At 37.4% G+C, this 19,074-nt stretch overlaps 1 protein-coding gene across 1 annotated transcript in view; it reads left to right on the forward strand.

The window, feature by feature from the left end:
* The first annotated feature begins 1,024 nt into the window (after positions 1 to 1,024).
* The window catches only part of MRPS9 (mitochondrial ribosomal protein S9), a 69,117-nt gene continuing 51,067 nt past the window's right edge, over positions 1,025 to 19,074 (forward strand). Inside the window, exons 1-2 of the mRNA XM_032255581.1 lie at positions 1,025 to 1,199; positions 12,170 to 12,349. Of these exons, the coding sequence (XP_032111472.1) occupies positions 1,065 to 1,199; positions 12,170 to 12,349 (315 nt within the window). The 5' untranslated portion in view covers positions 1,025 to 1,064. The remainder of the gene's footprint in view (positions 1,200 to 12,169; positions 12,350 to 19,074) is intronic.

Here is a 19,074-nt window from a genome sequence, read left to right on the forward strand (position 1 = left end):
AGTTTAGTCCTCAGACCTCTGCCAATTTCTCATGAAATTTTTTGCTAGGCTAAAAGCTGACAACAAAAATAACAACAGGATGAGCATTTTATACAAGTAAATGCATTTCATTTAAAAGATCTTTCTTTATTATGAAATCATGCCATTCTACCTTTCTTATGTTAAAAAGTTCTGTTTCGTGAAATGATGGTAATAGTAGATGGCATTTATCTGCTTGACAACTTTGTATGATCTCAGATTTTGTGTATGTTTTAATTTTACTGACCCTTCATGTCTAAGTGTTTGTAAACTCTTATAAAGTGCGTTACTACATCATTGAATATGTGTTTCGTAGAAAGCACCCTGGGAGTTAACCGCCAGGAGCACGCAAGTTTCAGAAAGCAAGACACACTCATCTCTATTCAACAATTAGTTCTGACTGGGTTTCAAGGAAGGCTTAGTATCAACGCTTAGGGAGGGACGTGCAAAAACGAGAAAGGCAGTTTTTGTGCTTACCGGTTTAAGGTTTAACCTGTGCATTGTGCAATTAAGAAACGACGCAGGAGAGTGCCAGAGAACTGAGAGGGGTTTGACTGTTGCTGGAGGAAGGTCTTGACTTGGATCCAGAAGAACGTAGAAAGTTAGAGGAGGAGAAAACTCCTACTGGATAAGGCAGATAGAAAGTAAGGTTTGGAGTCCATTTGGGGCCCCGGCCGTCCTGCCAAGGTGGAGGAAGAGCCGGTTCGAGGTGCAGCAACGGGGCTGGGAAGGAAGGGCTGACTAAGGGGCCACGTGGAAGTGAGTGCCAAAGAGATCAGGAGAGCTACCGACTTCAGGACGTGAAGAGAAAACAGGCCAAGACGAACGACCCACTAACGCTCCTTCGTGAAGTCGACACCGGCCAGGGGTGGAGTCGGACACGCCCCGCGGACTCCATGCACCCAATCAACGACGTGTCGTTTCGGGCCGCGGGACAGGGAAAAGCTTTTGCTTTCAACCCGCCAGGACCTGGCGCCCATCAGCGCCTGCGCAGTCCCTAGGCCCCGCCCCCTCGCCCCTTCAGTCCTGGATCTCCCACACCTAACATGGCGGCCCCCTGTATGTCCTGCCGCGGAGCAGTTTCCTACCGGCTGCTTCTCTGGGGTAAGGGTAGCCTCCTCCAGAAGCAAGTCCTCTGGAAAACCGTGGCAGCTGAGTTGCAAACAAATGTCAGATTCCAGGTAAGGGCTGGGAGGACCTGGAAGTGGTTTATCTCTGTAGCGCAAGGATGTGGAACCAGCGCGGGCATCCACAGTGGATGCCTTGTGGAGCCTTCCCCCAGCGTCTCACGTGCCTTAGAGTCTTAGGTATTTAGTGGAGGTCTGAGTTTGGAGTGAAGAGGTGAGTCTTAGCTTCCAGCGGCTGCTGCGGAGGTTGTTACTTGTTTTGCCGTGTGCAGCGAGGGCAAGTTACTTGCAGGTGGAAGTGGAGTGAGCTCTTTCATTTGGCTGCTGAGCTAAGGGTCAGCGGCTAGGTCTGGTGTGGGGTCCAGTCCTTCCACCCTGCCCTGCTGTCCGGAGAGGAGGAGGGCCGCGCCAGAGAAGAATGAGGGGAATTGGATTCCTGTAGGGGCCTGGAAGACAGTAATGGAGGAATCACGTTGTGTAGAGGACAGTGACTTTTTAAAAGTGCCTTACATCTGCGCAATTTCTGTCTTCTTAATATTCCCGAATCTTTCTCAGTGGAAAGATGCAGGTCAGAACTTGTACATTTCCTTTAATCCAGAGGGAAGTGGGGAGCCAACAGCTGGCTGGCTGATAATGCCGGTTTACTGATGTGAGCTCGCAGAAGAGGAAAAAGATTTGAGAGGGAGGAAACGAGTTTAGTTTTGGACTATGTTGTAGGCATGCGGGATTTCCAGTAGGTCTATAGATAGGGAAGTCTATAGCTCAAGAGGAGAACTGAATTCGAACTGCCCTGTTAACTTGTAGATGATAATTGAGGCCTAATTTCCTAGAGAGAGTGTACTGAGGAGTAGGCAGAGGGACAAGGCCCTGAAGGGCAGATGAGGAATAAGAGGTCCCAAAAGTTTGTGAATGAGAGACCAAAAAAGCAGGGGAAAAACCAGCCAGTGTGGTGCCATGGAAAACAGGTTAATGTTTCAAGGAGAGGAGTGATAACCAGTACTAATTGTTGGAGGAAAGTCAAATACCATACTTTAAAAGCCATATTGAAAAAAAAAAACCACATCTTTTTATATGTTCTTATATATTCTAACCTAGATCAGCCAGTCTATCTATTCATTTGGACATTTGTTTTTATTTTTATTTTTTCTTACTGGACAATGTGCTAGAAATTTTTTTTTCATGCATCTCTGAGTATTTGCTGTATACACATGATTATGAGAGGGACTGTATCATACAGAGTATTTTTATTGTTGATATTTAATATGTGTATTGGGGATGGTTTTCTGTCCCTCCTGGCATCTATTCTATGCTTTTTCCATGTTCTTATAATCATGGATAAACATACATGCACGGGTGTACTTTACAAAAAATGGGACTATATTGGATTACATTTTACTTTTTGCTTTGCTGTATGCAGTGTATTGTATAATAGAAATCCTTCAGGGTTCCCTATTATGTATTTAAAAGCATTTTTAACCACTGCGTACATTTTAACCACTGTTCCATAATAGAAATGTATCAAAGTTAATGTAACAGTTGTTGGACATTTGCTTTGTTTCTACTTTCTTTGCTCTAATAAAGTTTCAGGAAACATCTGGTCTAGTTCTTAGGTACTGGTTTAGTAAAATGGATGAAGAATGATTTCTCCTTGTTACTTTAGTTTTCATCTCCTTGACCACTCTTCAAACAGTCCTTTTCCCCCATATGACAAATATTTACCGAGATCTTTATCTGAGCCAGGCACTGTGAAGTAAACAATTTAAGGTCAAACAAGCAATTACCAGACAGTATCGACCCTTAGCACTCTTAAGGGATGATCCTGAAATGGCTGAATCCCCAGATTCCTGAATACCACTATAGCTTATGTTTTACCACATGAAGCACAGCTGAGATATAACTGAAACACTTAGCTGACCCCCTTTTAGATTCTTAGTGATTCCATGCATATGCTTAAAGGCATTCATAAAGCTTTTTTTTCTTATCCTGGCACAGACCTTATCTGTCTTAAATATTAATGTTTTTGCACTTCCGTCTTCAACATTAATAGATTTCTCTTGGTAGTCTATGTTTTATAAAAGAATAAAAATTTTAATCACTTAATGTGTGACAAAACTGGTCTTTCCTTTGTTCAAAATTTAATCTCCTTAATTACAAAATCACTTCAGAGGTTACAGAAAACTTGAAGGGTATTGGGAGAATAGAATAACAATAAAGTGCATTTCATACAGAGTTTTTTTGCATTTTTTAAATATATGTAAATGTATACTAGGCGGTGATATAAACAGTACATATTACTGTGGTTCACAGTTTAAAAAGTTTGAGAAACACTGATACAACAAGAAAAAAGAAGTGAGTTTTGTTAAGCTATTCCTGGGTTCTCAGTTGAAACCCTCGCTAGAAGTCTACCTTTTGCATACCAATCTTGTGGTATGCATGTTTCATATTAATGCCTCAGTACAATTGCAGATGTCTGAGTGTCCCAAATTTGGGGCAGAAGAGGCAGTCTTACTCATGAATGGCCAAACTTCTCAGATTATATACCCATGAATATCAGGGATCCATAGTGTACTGTGGTATTTACAGAGGTAAATACAGAAAAACACAGAAGTGCTATACCTGAGTCAGATTAGAGTTATTGACCAGATAGACGATTGTCATGGACAGCTTCCCAGAGGAGGCAAAGGAAAATAGCGTCTTTAGCAACAATTAGGAGTTATATGAAAACAGAAAGCTATTTTATTCAAGGAAGATATAATAGGTGCATAAAGGTATGGAGATGTACTGAGTAATAGTGTGTTTTGTCAGCAACAGTTGGTTATAGCATAGGGTTTTGTTAAGAGAATGGTGAGAGACAGGACTGGAAAGTTTGGCAGGAATTGGTATGGTTTGTTTTGCTATGCTAAGGTAACTGAATTTTTTATCTGTCACAAATGAAAATAGTGTTAGCATTATGATGAGCAGTTGACAGTTCCTTTCCATGCTGTACTACAAAGGTTACCCATGAATTCATAAATTCTCTACCAATACAGGTAATATAGGAATGCTAATTTGGCTTCCTATAATATTTGTGATTTTTATGATAAGAAAAAGCAAAAGACCAATTGCTATTTTGAAAAATATTTCTACAAAACATGAACAGTGTGTCTTCTTTATTTTTCTTTACTACTGAACACTTTCTTAGTGCTTAAACATTCAGTTTTACCAAGCCAAGATGCCTTTGTTGATTTAGACCATCTGCCGGAGAAGTGATCAATGACATTAAATGGCCTGGCCCTTTATATTTTGGTTTCACTGTAAACACATTCCTGTATCTGTCTAAAGTATCTGTTTTTCTTTTTTTTAATCTCCCATGCTCCTGGAGGTTATAATATCCTGTATTTATCACAGCATTCTGTTGGTCTGCTGCAATAGGGTCTTAATATATTTTTTTGACAAACGACTAAAAACCACTTTGAGGCCGGGCGCGGTGGCTCACGCCTGTAATCCCAGCACTTTGGGAGGCCGAGGCGGGTGGATCACGAGGTCAAGAGATGGAGACAATCCTGGTCAACATGGTGAAACCCGGTCTCTACTAAAACTACAAAAAATTAGCTGGGCATGGTGGCGCATGCCTGTAATCCCAGCTGCTCAGGAGGCTGAGGCAGGAGAATTGCCTGAACCCAGGAGGCGGAGGTTGTGGTGAGCCGAGATCGCGCCATTGCACTCCAGCCTGGGTAACAAGAGCAAAACTCCGTCTCAAAAAAAAAAAAAACACTTTGAAAAATAAATGTATAATTGACTTGAATTGGTGTGAGATGCTCTATACAGCTATGTAAATTAGTTAGGCCCCTACCCCCCATAATTTTTGAATATATTTATTTTTAATCCCAGGTTAGCAGCAATGGAAAAGAAAAGCTCTTTGGTAGGATGTGCTTTTCCCTTTGAGATCTAATCCTATCCTTGTCAGGATAGAATTGAGTATGTTCCTCGTTGCTTTAATTATGAAAAATACCTCCACATTAAAATTTACACTTTCCTTATTTGGCAATTTATAAATTTCTTATTCAATAAGAGCTCGATAATAAATGCTATTATCATTCCCACCTATCTTTTCCTAATAAAACAAGATAACTAAACTTTCTTTTACTATGCCTCATTGTTGTAATTAGGATGATGAATGTGTCAGCTCTTTGTTGCTATATAACAAATCATCCTGCAACTTAGCAGCTTAAATGACAGACATTTGTCATCTACAGTTTCTGTGTGGCAGGGTTGCCAGGCACACCTTGCTGGGTCCTCTTGCTCAGGGTCTCTGGTAAGGCAACAGTCCACATATTGGCTGGGACTGCAGTCATCTCAAGGCTCCACTGTGGGTGGGGAGAGTCTACTTCCAGGCTCACTCAGTGTTGTCTTTAGCAGGATGTAGATTCTTGCAGGCTGTGGGGCCAAAGGCCCCAGGTCCTTGCTGGCTGTTGGCCAGAGCCCTCCCTCAGCTCATGCCACATGGGCCTCTAGGGCAGCTCAGCACATCTGGCTTCCCTCAGGCTGATCAAGAAAATGTAAGCAAGAGAGAACAGCAGGTGGCAGATTCACTGGGAACCATCTCGGAAGCTGCCTACAACAGTAGAAAACCCACGTCTACTTTTTTTCTTGTTGTCTAAGTGTCTCCTGTATTTACATCTTTCGCCTATGGTCCTTATGTGTGGGCATATGTGGGTGTCTATGTGTGTGTACATATGGGTACATCTGAACACCTGCTGCATCATTCTTTTTGTCAGATAGGATTATTAGCTTAAAGAAAACGGCATCTTTACTGTGTTTTATTTTCTTATTATGGCAACATTCTCATTTTAACATGACTCATTTCTTTTCCGTTATTTCTGTTAACATTTAATACAGAGCCTGGTCTATAATAATTGCTCAGATTTGTTAAATGGACTTGTAAAGTAGTTTATTTCAGAATTTTATTATGAAAAACCAAGCATATAAAAAATAGAACAATATAATGAACTCCACAGATCTGTCAGCCAGCTTCAACAATTATTAATATCTTCCAAGTCTTGTTTTTTCCCTCCCCTCCCCCTCCCAGAGTCATTTATTATAAATCCCAGACATTCTGTTATTTTACTTATAGGTACTGGAATATGCATCTCTAACATAAAGGTTATTTTAAAAAATAGCTTCCATGCCACCACCATATCTAACAGAATGAGCAGTAATTTCTTATCATCTATTACCTATTTCATGTTCAAATTTCTCTGAATTGTCCCAACAGTAGCTTTTCGTAGTTGGTTTATTTTTATTGGAAGTTAAACAGGGTTTATATGTTTCATTTGATTGGTAAGTATGTTAAGTATCTTAATTTATAACAGGTTGTGGAATTAATATAAATAGTAAATTTTGTTTAAGTAAGTGAATTTCCTTATTGGTTTAACATGGAATCCGTTTCCCCTCCATAGCAACATCCCAGTTTCCCCAGGAGGAATTAGTGCTTTTTCACTGGTTATAGTTGAGAAGATCCGGCCCCCTGCCTGCTTTCAAGTATAGTTCTGTGGGCTCCTGATACCCTTCTAGCAAATGTTTCTTTTGCTTAAGTAAGCCAAAGTCAATTTCTTTTGCTTCCAGCCAGACACCTCTAATTGATAGAAATATAAACTATTCCAGCCAGGCGCAGTGACTCAGCGCCTATAATGCCAGCACTTTGGGAGGCTGAGGTGGGCAGATAACAAGGTCAAAAGATCAAGACCATCCTGGCCAACTTGGTGACACCCTGTCTCTACTAAAAATACAAGTATTAGTTGGGCGTGGTGGCAGGAGCCTGTAGTCCCAGCTGTTCAGGAGGATGAGGCAGGAAAATCACTTGAATCCGGGAGGCGGAGGTCGCAGTGAGCCGAGATCTCGCCACTGCACTCCAACCTGGTGACAGAGCAAGACTCCATCTCAAAAAGAAATATAAACGATTCCAGCAGGTTACTATAATCATTCTGTTGACGTCCTTATATTGTTTCTTTCTATTCACATTTTCTCTGATCTGACTTCAGTTTTTACCTTTTCTTCTAATCCTCAGTATTTTTTTTTGCCTTTTCTATTCAAATTAGCCACATTTGTTCCATTTTTATCTAATTTAACTAAAAGGAAACTCCTTAATACTACTATAATACCATTAAAAGACTATACAAGACTGGCATTTGGTCAAATTTGGAACATCATTGCTCTGTCAGGATATGTCTGCTTCTTTGGCAGCCTGCATGATTGAAATTATAGTTGTCTGACCTACTGATTGTCTTTAAAAAGAAACAAATCTGTAGAGTTGTATCTATATTCTGTAAACATAAAATCTGAACAAAATTCTCTCCTCATAGCTTTTCCATTGGAAATGGACCCTGTAGAAAATATTGTTGCATTTTTTTGTTGTTTTGAGATGGAGACTAGTTCTGTCGCCCAGGCTGGAGAGTGTGGTAGCTCGATCTTGTCTCACTGCAACCTCCACCTCCCAGGTTCAAGTGATTCTCCTGCCTCCACCTCCCGAGTAGCTGGGATTACAGGTGCCTGCCACCATGCCCAGCCAATTTTTGTGTTTTTCGTAGAGATGGGGTTTCACTGTGTTGGGCAGGCTGGTCTTGAACTCCTGACCTTGTGATCCGCCTGCCTTGGCCTCCCAAAGTGTTGGGATTACAGGCGTGAGCCACTGGACCTGGCCATAATTTTTTTTTTCTAAGACGGAGTCTTGCTCAGTTGCCCAGGCTGGAGTGCAGTGGTGCAATCTCAGCTCACTAGAGCCTCCGCCTTCTGGGTTCAAGCAAGTCTTCTGCCTCAGCCTCCTGAGTAGCTGGGATTACAGGTGCCTGCTATTATGCCCAGCTAATCTTTGTATTTTTACAAAATAATTCCATTGCTGGAATAATTCTGGACATTTAATAAACATATTCAATATCCTGCTATTGATGCTGTGATAGCTTTGTAAATTTAATGTTATAAATGTCCAGAATGTCATACTCTTAAGCAATGTGTAGAAATGTCTTTGAAAAAAGATCCTAAAGATCATTTATGAAAAATAGCAAATTAGGGACATTTTTTAAAGCCCTTTCTAAATGAACAATGAAAATGAATATAAATATGTTTAAACTTCAATTATGTTAAAAGTAGGAAAGCCTCCACCTGATGTCACAAACTCAAGACTGTAGACAGACACAATTTTAAATCAAGTGAAAAACCAAGTCTTCAGTAATCAACTCTTTTGCTTGAGAAGATGCTAAAATGTTGTTGGAACAAAAGGAACAGTGTAGAAGAGACAACTGAAGAAAATACAAAGGGATTTTTACCTAACAAAATGGAAGAATTATTTTACCACAACTACTTCACACTGTCAAGGACATTTAAAAATCAGTTGAGTGAGGGAGAGCTCTATGAGATGCGATAAGACAAGAAGATATGATTAAAAGAAACTGTTGAGGCAAGAATTTTGAGGATAGACCAATGATATAAAAAGCTAAAAATTCATAGTGGCTTCAGTAAGCAGAATTGACACTGCAGAAAGAGGGAAAACACCATGGAGTGAAGATTTCAAAATCATACAGAATGCGGAAACAAGGGATAAGAAATAAGACTAAAAGAAGCTGATCTAAACTGTGGAGAACAGAAGAGCAGATAATTGCTGTGGCTGAAAAAGAGAGCTGAATAAGTCGGTAGGAATTCATTGGATATTTATTTTTGAAGTTGACGGGAGAAGTACATTTAAACATTTTATTCAGAGACACATGTATTGTCACTGGTAAAATGAGAGCAAGCTGTATACGGTCGAAATTGCTAGCTCAAAAGCCCCACCCCCCAAAAAAAGCAGTTATTTTTTTTTTCATTAAGCAAAAGAAAGAAAATAGGAAGGAAGCATAAAAAATATAAAGATTAAATAAGACAGAATAGCCATGAAAGCCCATGTAACTTGAGTATTCTCATCTACTAAAATTTCAGATTGGGTTGAGAAAACAAAACCTAAAATAGTCTAAAATTTAAATGAAAAGATGGGCAATGATATTCCAGGGAAATGCAAATAGCAGGTTGAAAGGGTTGCAATATTATGACCCAACAGAATCGAAAAAAAATATTACATAGGAGTAGAAAAGCTTGTAATGCCAAACAGTACAATCTACCCTGAGATGTAACTCTCTGGAACTAAATAGCACATTCAACATACCACTGAAACATCCAAGGAAACCAACCATAGGGAAAGAAAATTGACAAAATATTACAGACGTTGTATGGATAATGGATATCAATTCCTGTCTGTTTGGAATTATTCTCCTGGCTCACTAGTAATGGGATTATCTCTACTTATATTACTAGTAGAAGTAATTTAAGTGTCCAGTATAAATGGATACTTAAAATTTTTTCTCTAATTTCTTTTTTTTTTTTTTTTTTAATGATGGAGTCTCCCTCTAGTCGCCCAGGTTGGAGTACAGTGGTATGATCTCAGCTGACTGCAACCTCCGCCTTGCGATTCAAGCGATTCTCCTGTTTCAGCCTCCCGAGTAGCTGGGATTACAGGCTCACACCACCATGCCCTGCTAATTTTTGGAATTTTTTGTAGAGATGGAGTCTCACCATGTTGGCCAGGCTGGTCTCAAACTCCTGACCTCAAGTGATCCACCCACCTTGGCCTCCCAAAGTGCTAGAATTATAGGCGTGAGCCATCGTGCCCAGCCATCTCTAATTTCTTTCTTACAGTTTTTCTGTCTATACTTCACAACTGTTCTTTGAATATGAGGTACTTAGTCTGTTAAACCTACTACCTTTTGCTCTCAGCAGATCATCTTCTATTTCACAGAGAAAATAGTGGGTGTAAGACATAAGTAACCTTGCCTTTCTGCCTACCTTCCCTCACCTACAAACGATTTGTTTGATCACTAGCAGAAGACATGTTTTTTGTCCTAACACTGGTGCTTACCATTTTTCCTGCTTCTCTGAAAGTGTCAACCTCATGTCTCAGGTGGATTATTAACAGACCTGTATCTGAAGCTCAGGTCTGTCCACAAGACACACCCACAAAGCCACCTGCCTCCTGGACATCTGTCTTCCTGGGATGTCCATCAACATCTCACACACATTTTAAAATTTGAACGCATCACTTTCCTCTCTGATCTTGCTCCTCCTCTGGAATCCCTTCAGTGAAAGGAGCCATACTCTCCAGGAGGCACATTTTTCCTCCTGAGGGCTGTGGTTGGTGATTGGCAGGGAGTGTGGTTGTAGTGACCTAAAAGAAAGTCTTCTAGATCTTGTTTGAATTGTGGGTTCACTTGTATTAGGGTTGCTTTAGCTATGAACAAAAACATTTTGATACATTATTTATAAAACCAGCAGTGTAATCATCCTTTTGGCAATAGAACATTTGGGAGAATTGTCTCTACTATATGATTGCTACTTTTAGGCCCCCAAATCACACCTTTCCTATGAGTCTTGGGGTAGAAAATTTCTATCCAGTTGGAATATGTGAAGCAACATTCTCCATTGCTCAAAGAAGACGTAGACTTATAAAGAACAAATTTTAAATTCCCCTGGAAAACAGTAAAAAAGTAAGATGGGAACCACTGTGGTTGGGAGTTGGTGTTGGTGGCGCTGGGCTGTGACAGGGGAGCAGGGGTGTATAGACAGGCTGCATCTATAAAAGAGCAGACTATGCATTAGCCAGTTGTGGTCATGTGTTTACTCATTTACAGGAACACTGTATCTTCACAAAGCATTCTAAGAAACGGTAATTACTGGTTAGTAATATATTTTAGAAGGTTGTGATCTCCAAAGCAAAAATAAACTCAAGTTTCAGAGAATTTTAAATTGCCCTTTTCTTACTCATTAAAGAGTAGGAAGAAACTATATTTTTACTATCAATTTGGAAGAGTTTGAAAACATACTTTTTTCATTAATTGGGTATTGCTACATTTCTCCTGTATTTTTTCTTATATTTTCTGGTGTAACTTTAGTGACAAATTGCTGTAGAGGCATTTGAATTGAGGGCTCTCGGAAGGGGATGGAGGGAGGAGGGATGGTGCCAGTGAATGGCGTATATCTGAGAGAGATTTATGTTTATGAAAAAGGAAAGGAGTGGATTCCCAAGATTGTAGCTTTAAAGTCTGAATGTTGCTTTAAGAGTGTTTAGAATTGTTGGGGCCACAATGAAGGTTGAGAACCATAGATTTCAGATCTTAAGAAAAGCCAGGACCAGAAAGGTCTGTTCTGCTTATTTCCAGCTACTGCATGCAGCTCATTGTCATTTGAAAACATTTTTCTCATTCTTTAGCATCTTTGATTGAAGGTGAAATCTTAATGCCTTGGAGGGAAATTTCTAGTGCCACGGCGTAAAAGGACCAGCAGCCGCAAGTGGCATATAGTTACTGATGCTTTTAAAAGATATGTGAGCCTTTATTTCTGCAGTTACCATGTTAAACCAAATTAGTAATAAGAAATCTTCTAACTGTTTAGTCAAGCATTTTTTTCTTTTTATCAGTTTGATGTAAGGACCATGGAATAAAGTCTTAAGCTAAGCCAAAAGATGGTTGAAGATAGGCTGTATTTTTACCCACAAATAAGGTGAATAGCCACGGTGTAAGGTGCTCTTCCCCAGGCCACGCCGTTTGCTCTCATGTCTTCTGCTTGCTGGTTTCTGGGTGCCTGTGCATTTGCCTGTTTCAGGGAGTAGCCTTTTACTCTTTATTCCATGTGCCAAATATCAACACTCACTCACATTGACCAAGCATTATCAAAAGTGGATGTTTAAAATAGACCAGGAGGTGGCATAGGACTTACAGATATTTTTGGTTTTAATGTATTTAAATGCTTGTCACTTAAACTACATTTTAAACAAGCTTTTGAGCAGAGGACACATTCTAGCAACTTTCTTAACAGGCCTTTTAAACTTTTTTTTTAGACTCCAGTTGATTGCAAGTAGTTGCCTCTTTTTATTATGGTATTCAGTATCCTATTTTATTTAAAGACAGTGGCCTAGAAGATCTCAGTTCAATTTATTTTCTTTTCTTTACATTTATATTTTCTTTTAGGTATTAGGGCTAAGTCATATTGCAGTTATAACAAGAAAGAAAAATGTTCCCGCCTTAAAACGTGAAACGTACACAGTGGATTTTATTAAAAAGCAGATTGAAGAATTCAACATAGGAAAGAGACATTTAGCCAACATGATGGGAGAAGATCCAGAAACTTTCACTCAAGAGGATATTGATGTAAGTACACTTACTCTGTTGGAAAAGTAATTGCTGTGGAGTTTTAGATATTAAAAGCACTTTTCTTCATGAGCCCCTTAGCTCTGTGTTTTAATCAAGCTGTCAGAATAAGGAAAAATGTTGCTACACATTGCAAGTTGGAGCCATGGTTTCAAAGAGAAGTGTGCAGGATTTACATAGTATGGTGAGTTTTAGGTGTTACTTAGAAATGAATCTATAAACACTTATATACTATTTGGAAATGTTTAACCTGTTACATAGTTTTAGACTCAGCTTTCTTACAAAATGATAAAACAGATAGTAACGGAAATAGAGTCAAATTTGTATCAAATCCCATTAGTAAGCCTTGGCCCAGTGTTTTTGTCAAATATGTATCTGAATTTTCAAAATGGGGCATAGTCTAAGTGATTTGAAAATTAGGATCCAAATTCTATTCACTCTTGAATTATTATATTCCTGATAAAAGCAGTAATTGTCAATAATATTTTTGCTAGATATCCTAGAGTAGCTAGCAAAGGAAGTTGAATTTAACAACTTTGAATCTTGTCCTCATTTTTAAAAATGAACATCTAACATCCTGTGATGTTTTATATTTAACCAAAGAGCATCTTTGGATAGATAACATTCTTGTATGATTTCAATATTATAATTTTTGTCATTTTATGCTAGTTTAATTTCAATCTTTTTGTATACTTTTCCTGTTTATAAATGGTACTGAAGTATCACTTTCAGGCCCCAGACCAACATTTTATATGCAACCAGAAGGATTTCTTACTGCTCTTCTAGGTTAGGTGATTTAGAGTTAGGGACCTTGTAGCTGCTGTCCTTTTTTTGAATTTTACAGTTATCTGGTTGAATATTATCTATAAAGAGAGGCTGTTCTTCAGTTAAGTATAAAATATCATGAGATGTTAGATATTGCTTTTTAAAAATTAGAACATAATTGAAAGTTGTTAAATTTAAGTTCCTTTGCTAGCTATCCTGGGGCATTTAGCAAAAAAGTATTATTGACTATTAGTGCTTTTATCAGGAATGTAATAATTCAAGAATGCAACAGGAATAGAATTCAGGTTCTAATTTTCAAATTACTAAGAACATAGACTCTCTAGATTCTAAGTTTGCCCACTCTGGACTTTGATGTAAATAGAATCATATAATATTTGGTCTTTAGTGACTGGCTTCTTTCACTTAGCACAATGTTTTCACATTCATCTATGTTGTGGCATGTGTGTCAGTATTTCATTCCTTTTTATTCCTGAATAGTTTTTGACTGTATGGATATACCATATTTTAATAATTCATTCGTCAGTTGATGTGCATTTGGGTTTCCATTTTTGGTTATGATGAATAATGCTGCTATGAATGTGCATGCTATAAAGTTCTTGTGCAGACATATGTTTTTATTTCTCTTGTGTATATACCTTAGAAACCATTGCTAATCCAAGGTCATGAAAATTCACCCCTGTATTTTCTTCTACGAGTTTTGTAGTTTTAGCTCTTACATTTAGGTCTGATCCATTTTGAGGTAATTTTTGTGTGTGATGTGAGGTAGGGGTCCAGCTTCATTCTTTTACATGTGGACATTCAGTTGTTCCAGCATCATTTGTTGGAAAGACTATTGTTTTCACATTGAATTCTTTTGTCACTCATACTGAATATCAGTGTAACTATGAGGGTTTGTTCCTGGACTCTATTTTATCCCATTGATCTATACACTTATCCTTATGCTAGTACCACTTTGTCTTGATTACTGTAGCTTTATAGTAAGTTTTGAAATTGGGAAATGTAAGTACTCCTACTTCTTTCTTGCTTTTTTTTCATTTGAGGTGGAGTCTGACCCTGTTGCCCAGGCTGGAGTGCAGTGGCGTGATCTTTGCTCACTGCAATCTCCACCTCCCGCGTTCAAGCAATTCTCCTGCCTCAGCCTCCTAAGTAGCTGAGACTCCAGGCACGTACCACCACACCCAGCTATTTTGTATTTTTGTAGAGACAGGGTTTCACCATGTTGGCCAGGATGGTCTCCATCTCTGGACCTCATGATCCACTTGCCTCAGCCTCCCAAAGTGCTGGGATTATAGGCGTGAACCACCATACCTGTCCTTCTTGCTTTTCAAGATTATTTTGGCTGTTCTCTGCTCCTCAAATTTTCATATGAAATTTTAGGACTAGCTTGTCAGTTCCTGCAAGGAGCCACCTAAGATTTTGATAGGGATTGTGCTGAATCTCTAGATAGATTTTGGGAGTATTCCCATCTTAATTAAGTCTTCTGATCTCTGAACATGGGGTGTCCTTCTATTCATACAGATTCTCTTTAATTTCTCTCAGTGATGTTTTATAGTTTTCAGAGTCAAATTTGGCACTTTTTTGTTGAATTTATATCTAAGCATTAATGTCTTAAAAACTTCTATTGTAAATAGAATTGTTTTCTTTTATGATATTTTCAGTTTCTTATTGCAGGTGTATACAGTTGATTTTTGTATATTTTTGATTTTGAATCTACATCCTTCCTGAACTTACTAATTCTCATAGTTTTTAGTGGACTCCTTAGGATTTTCTAAATACAGGATAAAGCAGGAGAGCCCATATATAGAAAGGTATAACAGGGTATCCCACATATATACAAATCCCAAAGAATCCGCTAAAAACCCTGAGAACTAGGGCATTTCACCTGCAAATGGAAATAGTTTTATTTCATTTTTTTCTAATCTGGATACTCTTATTTCTTTTTCTAACCTAATTGCCTTGGCTAGAACCTCTAAAACTGTTGAGTAGAAATGGCAAGAGTGGATATCCTAAGTTTGTACCTGATCTTGGGGAAAGCATTCAGTCATTCGCTATTAAATATGATGTGGGCTGTGGGTTTTTCATGGATGCTCTATCAAATTCAGTAAGTTTTTTCCTTACTTACCTAGTTCCTTTTTTTAACTTTTTTGTTGTGTGTTTAATGTTTTTATCACGAAATGATATTGGATATTGTCAGATGCTCTTCCTTTTTGATTTTTTTTTGGCTTTTGGCTTTTCTGTTGGTATGATGTATCACACAAATTGATTTTTATATGTTAAACCAACTTTCCATTCATGAAATAAATCCCACCTCTTTGGTGTGTATAATCTCTTTTATATGATTCTGGGCTTGGTTTGCTAGCATTTTCTTGAGGATTTTCATGTTTAGTTGATATTAGTCTATAGCTTTCTTATACTGTTTGTCTGGTTTTGGTATCAGTAATACTGGCCTCATTGAATGAGTTGGGAAGGGCTCTCTTCTATTTTTGGAAGAGTTTGTCAAGAATTTGTATTACTTATTCTTTAAGTATTTGGTTGAATTCACCAGTAAAGCCATCTGGGCCTGGGCTTTTCTTTGTGAGTAGTTGTTGTTGTGTTTTTTTAACTTGCTTACTTTTTAAAATGGTCCTCCCTTTCTCCTTGTGGTCTCTGTGTCCCTGAGTGACTGTTCTCAGCAGCAGGATTTCATTACCCAACTGAGTTTACTACTGAGATGTTTTGAGCAACGCTTAACTACCTTTTTGGTTTGTCTCTTTGATTGATAGAGACGATGTCTTCCTATGTTGTTGCCAGGCTGGTCTGGAACTCTTAGCACTAAGCCATCCCCTGACCTTGGCCTCCCAAAGTGCTAGAAGATTAAAGGCATGAGCCACCATGCCCAGCCCCTCTTAACTACCTTTTTGGATGTACACTGGGCATTTGTATGTAGCTTATTGAAAGAAGCAGAATCATTCAACAATTTTGTAATTTTATCTGAAGGGATAAGCATTTTACAGTGTAAGTATTAAACGTGAATTTTGTTGTTTGGAGTAGTTTGTTCATTGTTTGGATGTTTACCCAGAGTTTTTTATGTTAATATGATTTTCATGAGGATTTAATTTATACAGAGTAGCCATGGTCTATTATTTAATTCAATTACATAGTTAAAAGTCTAGGCTCACTATAATTTTCACTTAGACAAATTAAGCACTATTGTATTCAGATTAAACTATTAGTTATTTTATATATTTTAGAAACTAGTTTTTCCATACTAGTTATCCAGTTACTAAAATAATGATTGTGAAGACCATTTATGAAATGCATTTGAGCAAAACATTTAAGATTTAAAACAACTCTCTCATATATTAAAGTATCTTTTAAACATTTTTGTTAAAGTATTTATAACTGATACAAACAGGTGATTTTACCTAGAGAATCTTTTTAATATTTAGAGAAATATAGAAGGATCCTATAGCTTAGTGAATACATTATCATTCAACTGGGTAGAAACAAATTTTTTAAGAATGTATTTAGTTCTGGTTCTCAAAATAGATAATTATTTTTCAGGGAAGAGATATTTAATATCACTATGTAAAGATAAGTGGTGGCAGGTATTCTGTACTTTTAAAACTATATGTTTGTATATATGGTAAAAGCAACTTGATGTCATCTTGTGTGATTGTGTTAACAAAATACTATAAAAATCTACCTTTAGATTTAGCCAATTAAGTAATCAAATCATGAATTAATATGAAAAAACAACCAATCGCTTCTTTAAAATATATAGACTCTTCTAAAATGAGGTTGAATTTCTTGTGAGGAATATAAATGCAGAACATGTAGACAGCTTTATTAGATTGATTTTTTTCTGTCTTTTTATTAAAAATAAATTCATCATAGTTGAAATGATCTTTTAGAAAAATACAGGAACTGGGATTAGGAGAGTCCTTGTGATGTCACTAGGTAGTGTCGTTGAGCAAGTCAGGGCTCTCTGTCACTTGATTTTCTTATCTATGAAATAATAATACTCACTTGCCTATCTCAGGATATATCTAAAAACCATGACATTAATGCAGTGTGTTATTATTCCTGTTACTATTAACAGTAATAAATACCATCTGCCATCACTGGAATCATTCTCTAGTTCTCTGCTTTGTCACACAAGTCTTCCATGCCACCTGAGAATGAGTGCTGGGGAGAATCATCTGAAACACTGTTGGGAACATTGATTTATCACTGATTGACTAAAGGGGAGATTGCTTTATCTCCTGTAGGTTGATATTATCTCACCTAGCTTGGTATCTAAAAAGCCCATATGGAAGTAAGTGTTAACCATTTTCTTTGATACCATTGACATAATTCTGCTGTGCTAGACTTTGCTGCAAGTGATAGATCGGCTTCACTGACTCTTGTGGCATTTTATTAAATGTACTGGACCCCTTTTGGCATCAAATTTTATTAAATTTAGTGGACCACCCTCCCAGCTTTGTGGCACTTGAGTAGACGTAAAAGCAAAAAAGGACAGTGACAACCATTACCAAAGAATTAAAATTACATACTCATGGTTTCCTGTTTTCATTTATGTTTTTTAAACTGTTGTTTTTAAAAGTGGTTCAACAGTGTGTATCAACTGAAAGGGACACTGTGGCTGATGAGACAGCATTTCCATGCTGCAACAATGAGTTATTTCTGAAAACAAAAATAATTTATCCAAATTATTTTTATAATTTATCCAAAAATAATTTATCCAAGATTAAGAAAATATTTTAAGTTTCCATTCCAATTGCTGTTACATATTTAGAAGTTATCATGCTTTTTAAATGTTTGGTTTTTAATACATTAACTAAGACTAGGAACAGTAGCTTTTCTCTAATTATTTAGTATGATTAGGAAATTAGATAATCCACAAAAATTTTTCAGATAAGGGAAACCTATTTTTAAATGTTATTTGTAATGAAAACTACCACCACATACTGAAAACCTTCTATGTATGTGTGAAATGCCATCTGGGAGCCTGATATACATTGCCACATTTTATCTTTGTAAAAACCTTATGGGATAGGTATCTTCTATTTTTTTTTTTTTTTTTAATAATACTAAGGCTTTACAAGGTCTTCATCCAAAAATTGTTCTTTCTACACTTTCAGATTAATTTTTTAGATAACATTTTCTAAAATAAATTTCAGTCTCCCGCAGTCTTATTTAGTAAGATATAGTGAGTATAATTTAACCTTACAGTGCCTTAGGATTTTCCTTTTTAGTATGGTTGTTAGCCCCTGACTCTAGCTTGTAGAGACTGCCTGTACCTGCAATGAATGGCCTGGCTATGCTGTATTACTGATTCTTGTCTCCTCCCTAGCTGTCAAGACGTCTTATGTCTGCCTCTAGCCACTCTCACCTGTCTTCCAACCTTCTGGCATAACTACACTTGTTAGGCATGTGAATTAAAATCAAGAGCCATTGGACTCTGAGTTAGGAATTATGTGCCCCTCCTAGTAAATAAAAGCCATGAATTTATGTCAGCTGTTGCAACTTTTCATAGGTCTTTTTCATTGATTTCTAGTTTTACAACTTTACTTCAGAGGGTTAAGTTTGAATAGAAATCTAGCCTCACTGAATATAGCATATATAATTTGTGTGTGAAAATTATACCTAGCTAATCTAATATGCTAGTGGTTCCTTAAGGCCTCTTAAAGAGTACAATGTGAGTTGGTAAAAGGAATATGATGGATAAAATTTTTGAATAAAAATAATTCTGCTTATCACTGTTGGTACTTATTTTAAAGTTATATCACTTAGAAGATTTATCATTATTGTTAAGGCTACAGGATTCTATATATTTCAGAATTTTCCTTCCAAAATTACTTTGCTCTAGTTGGTGTTCAATCTTATTACATTTACAAGAAAAATATTATTTTTATTGGTGAAAAAGTAAAGTACTATCACTAAAAAGAAATTAGTCA

This window comes from Sapajus apella, unplaced genomic scaffold (genome assembly GCF_009761245.1).
Source record: "Sapajus apella isolate SASKATOON/1434 unplaced genomic scaffold, GSC_monkey_1.0 scaffold89, whole genome shotgun sequence".
NCBI lineage: Eukaryota > Metazoa > Chordata > Mammalia > Primates > Cebidae > Sapajus > Sapajus apella.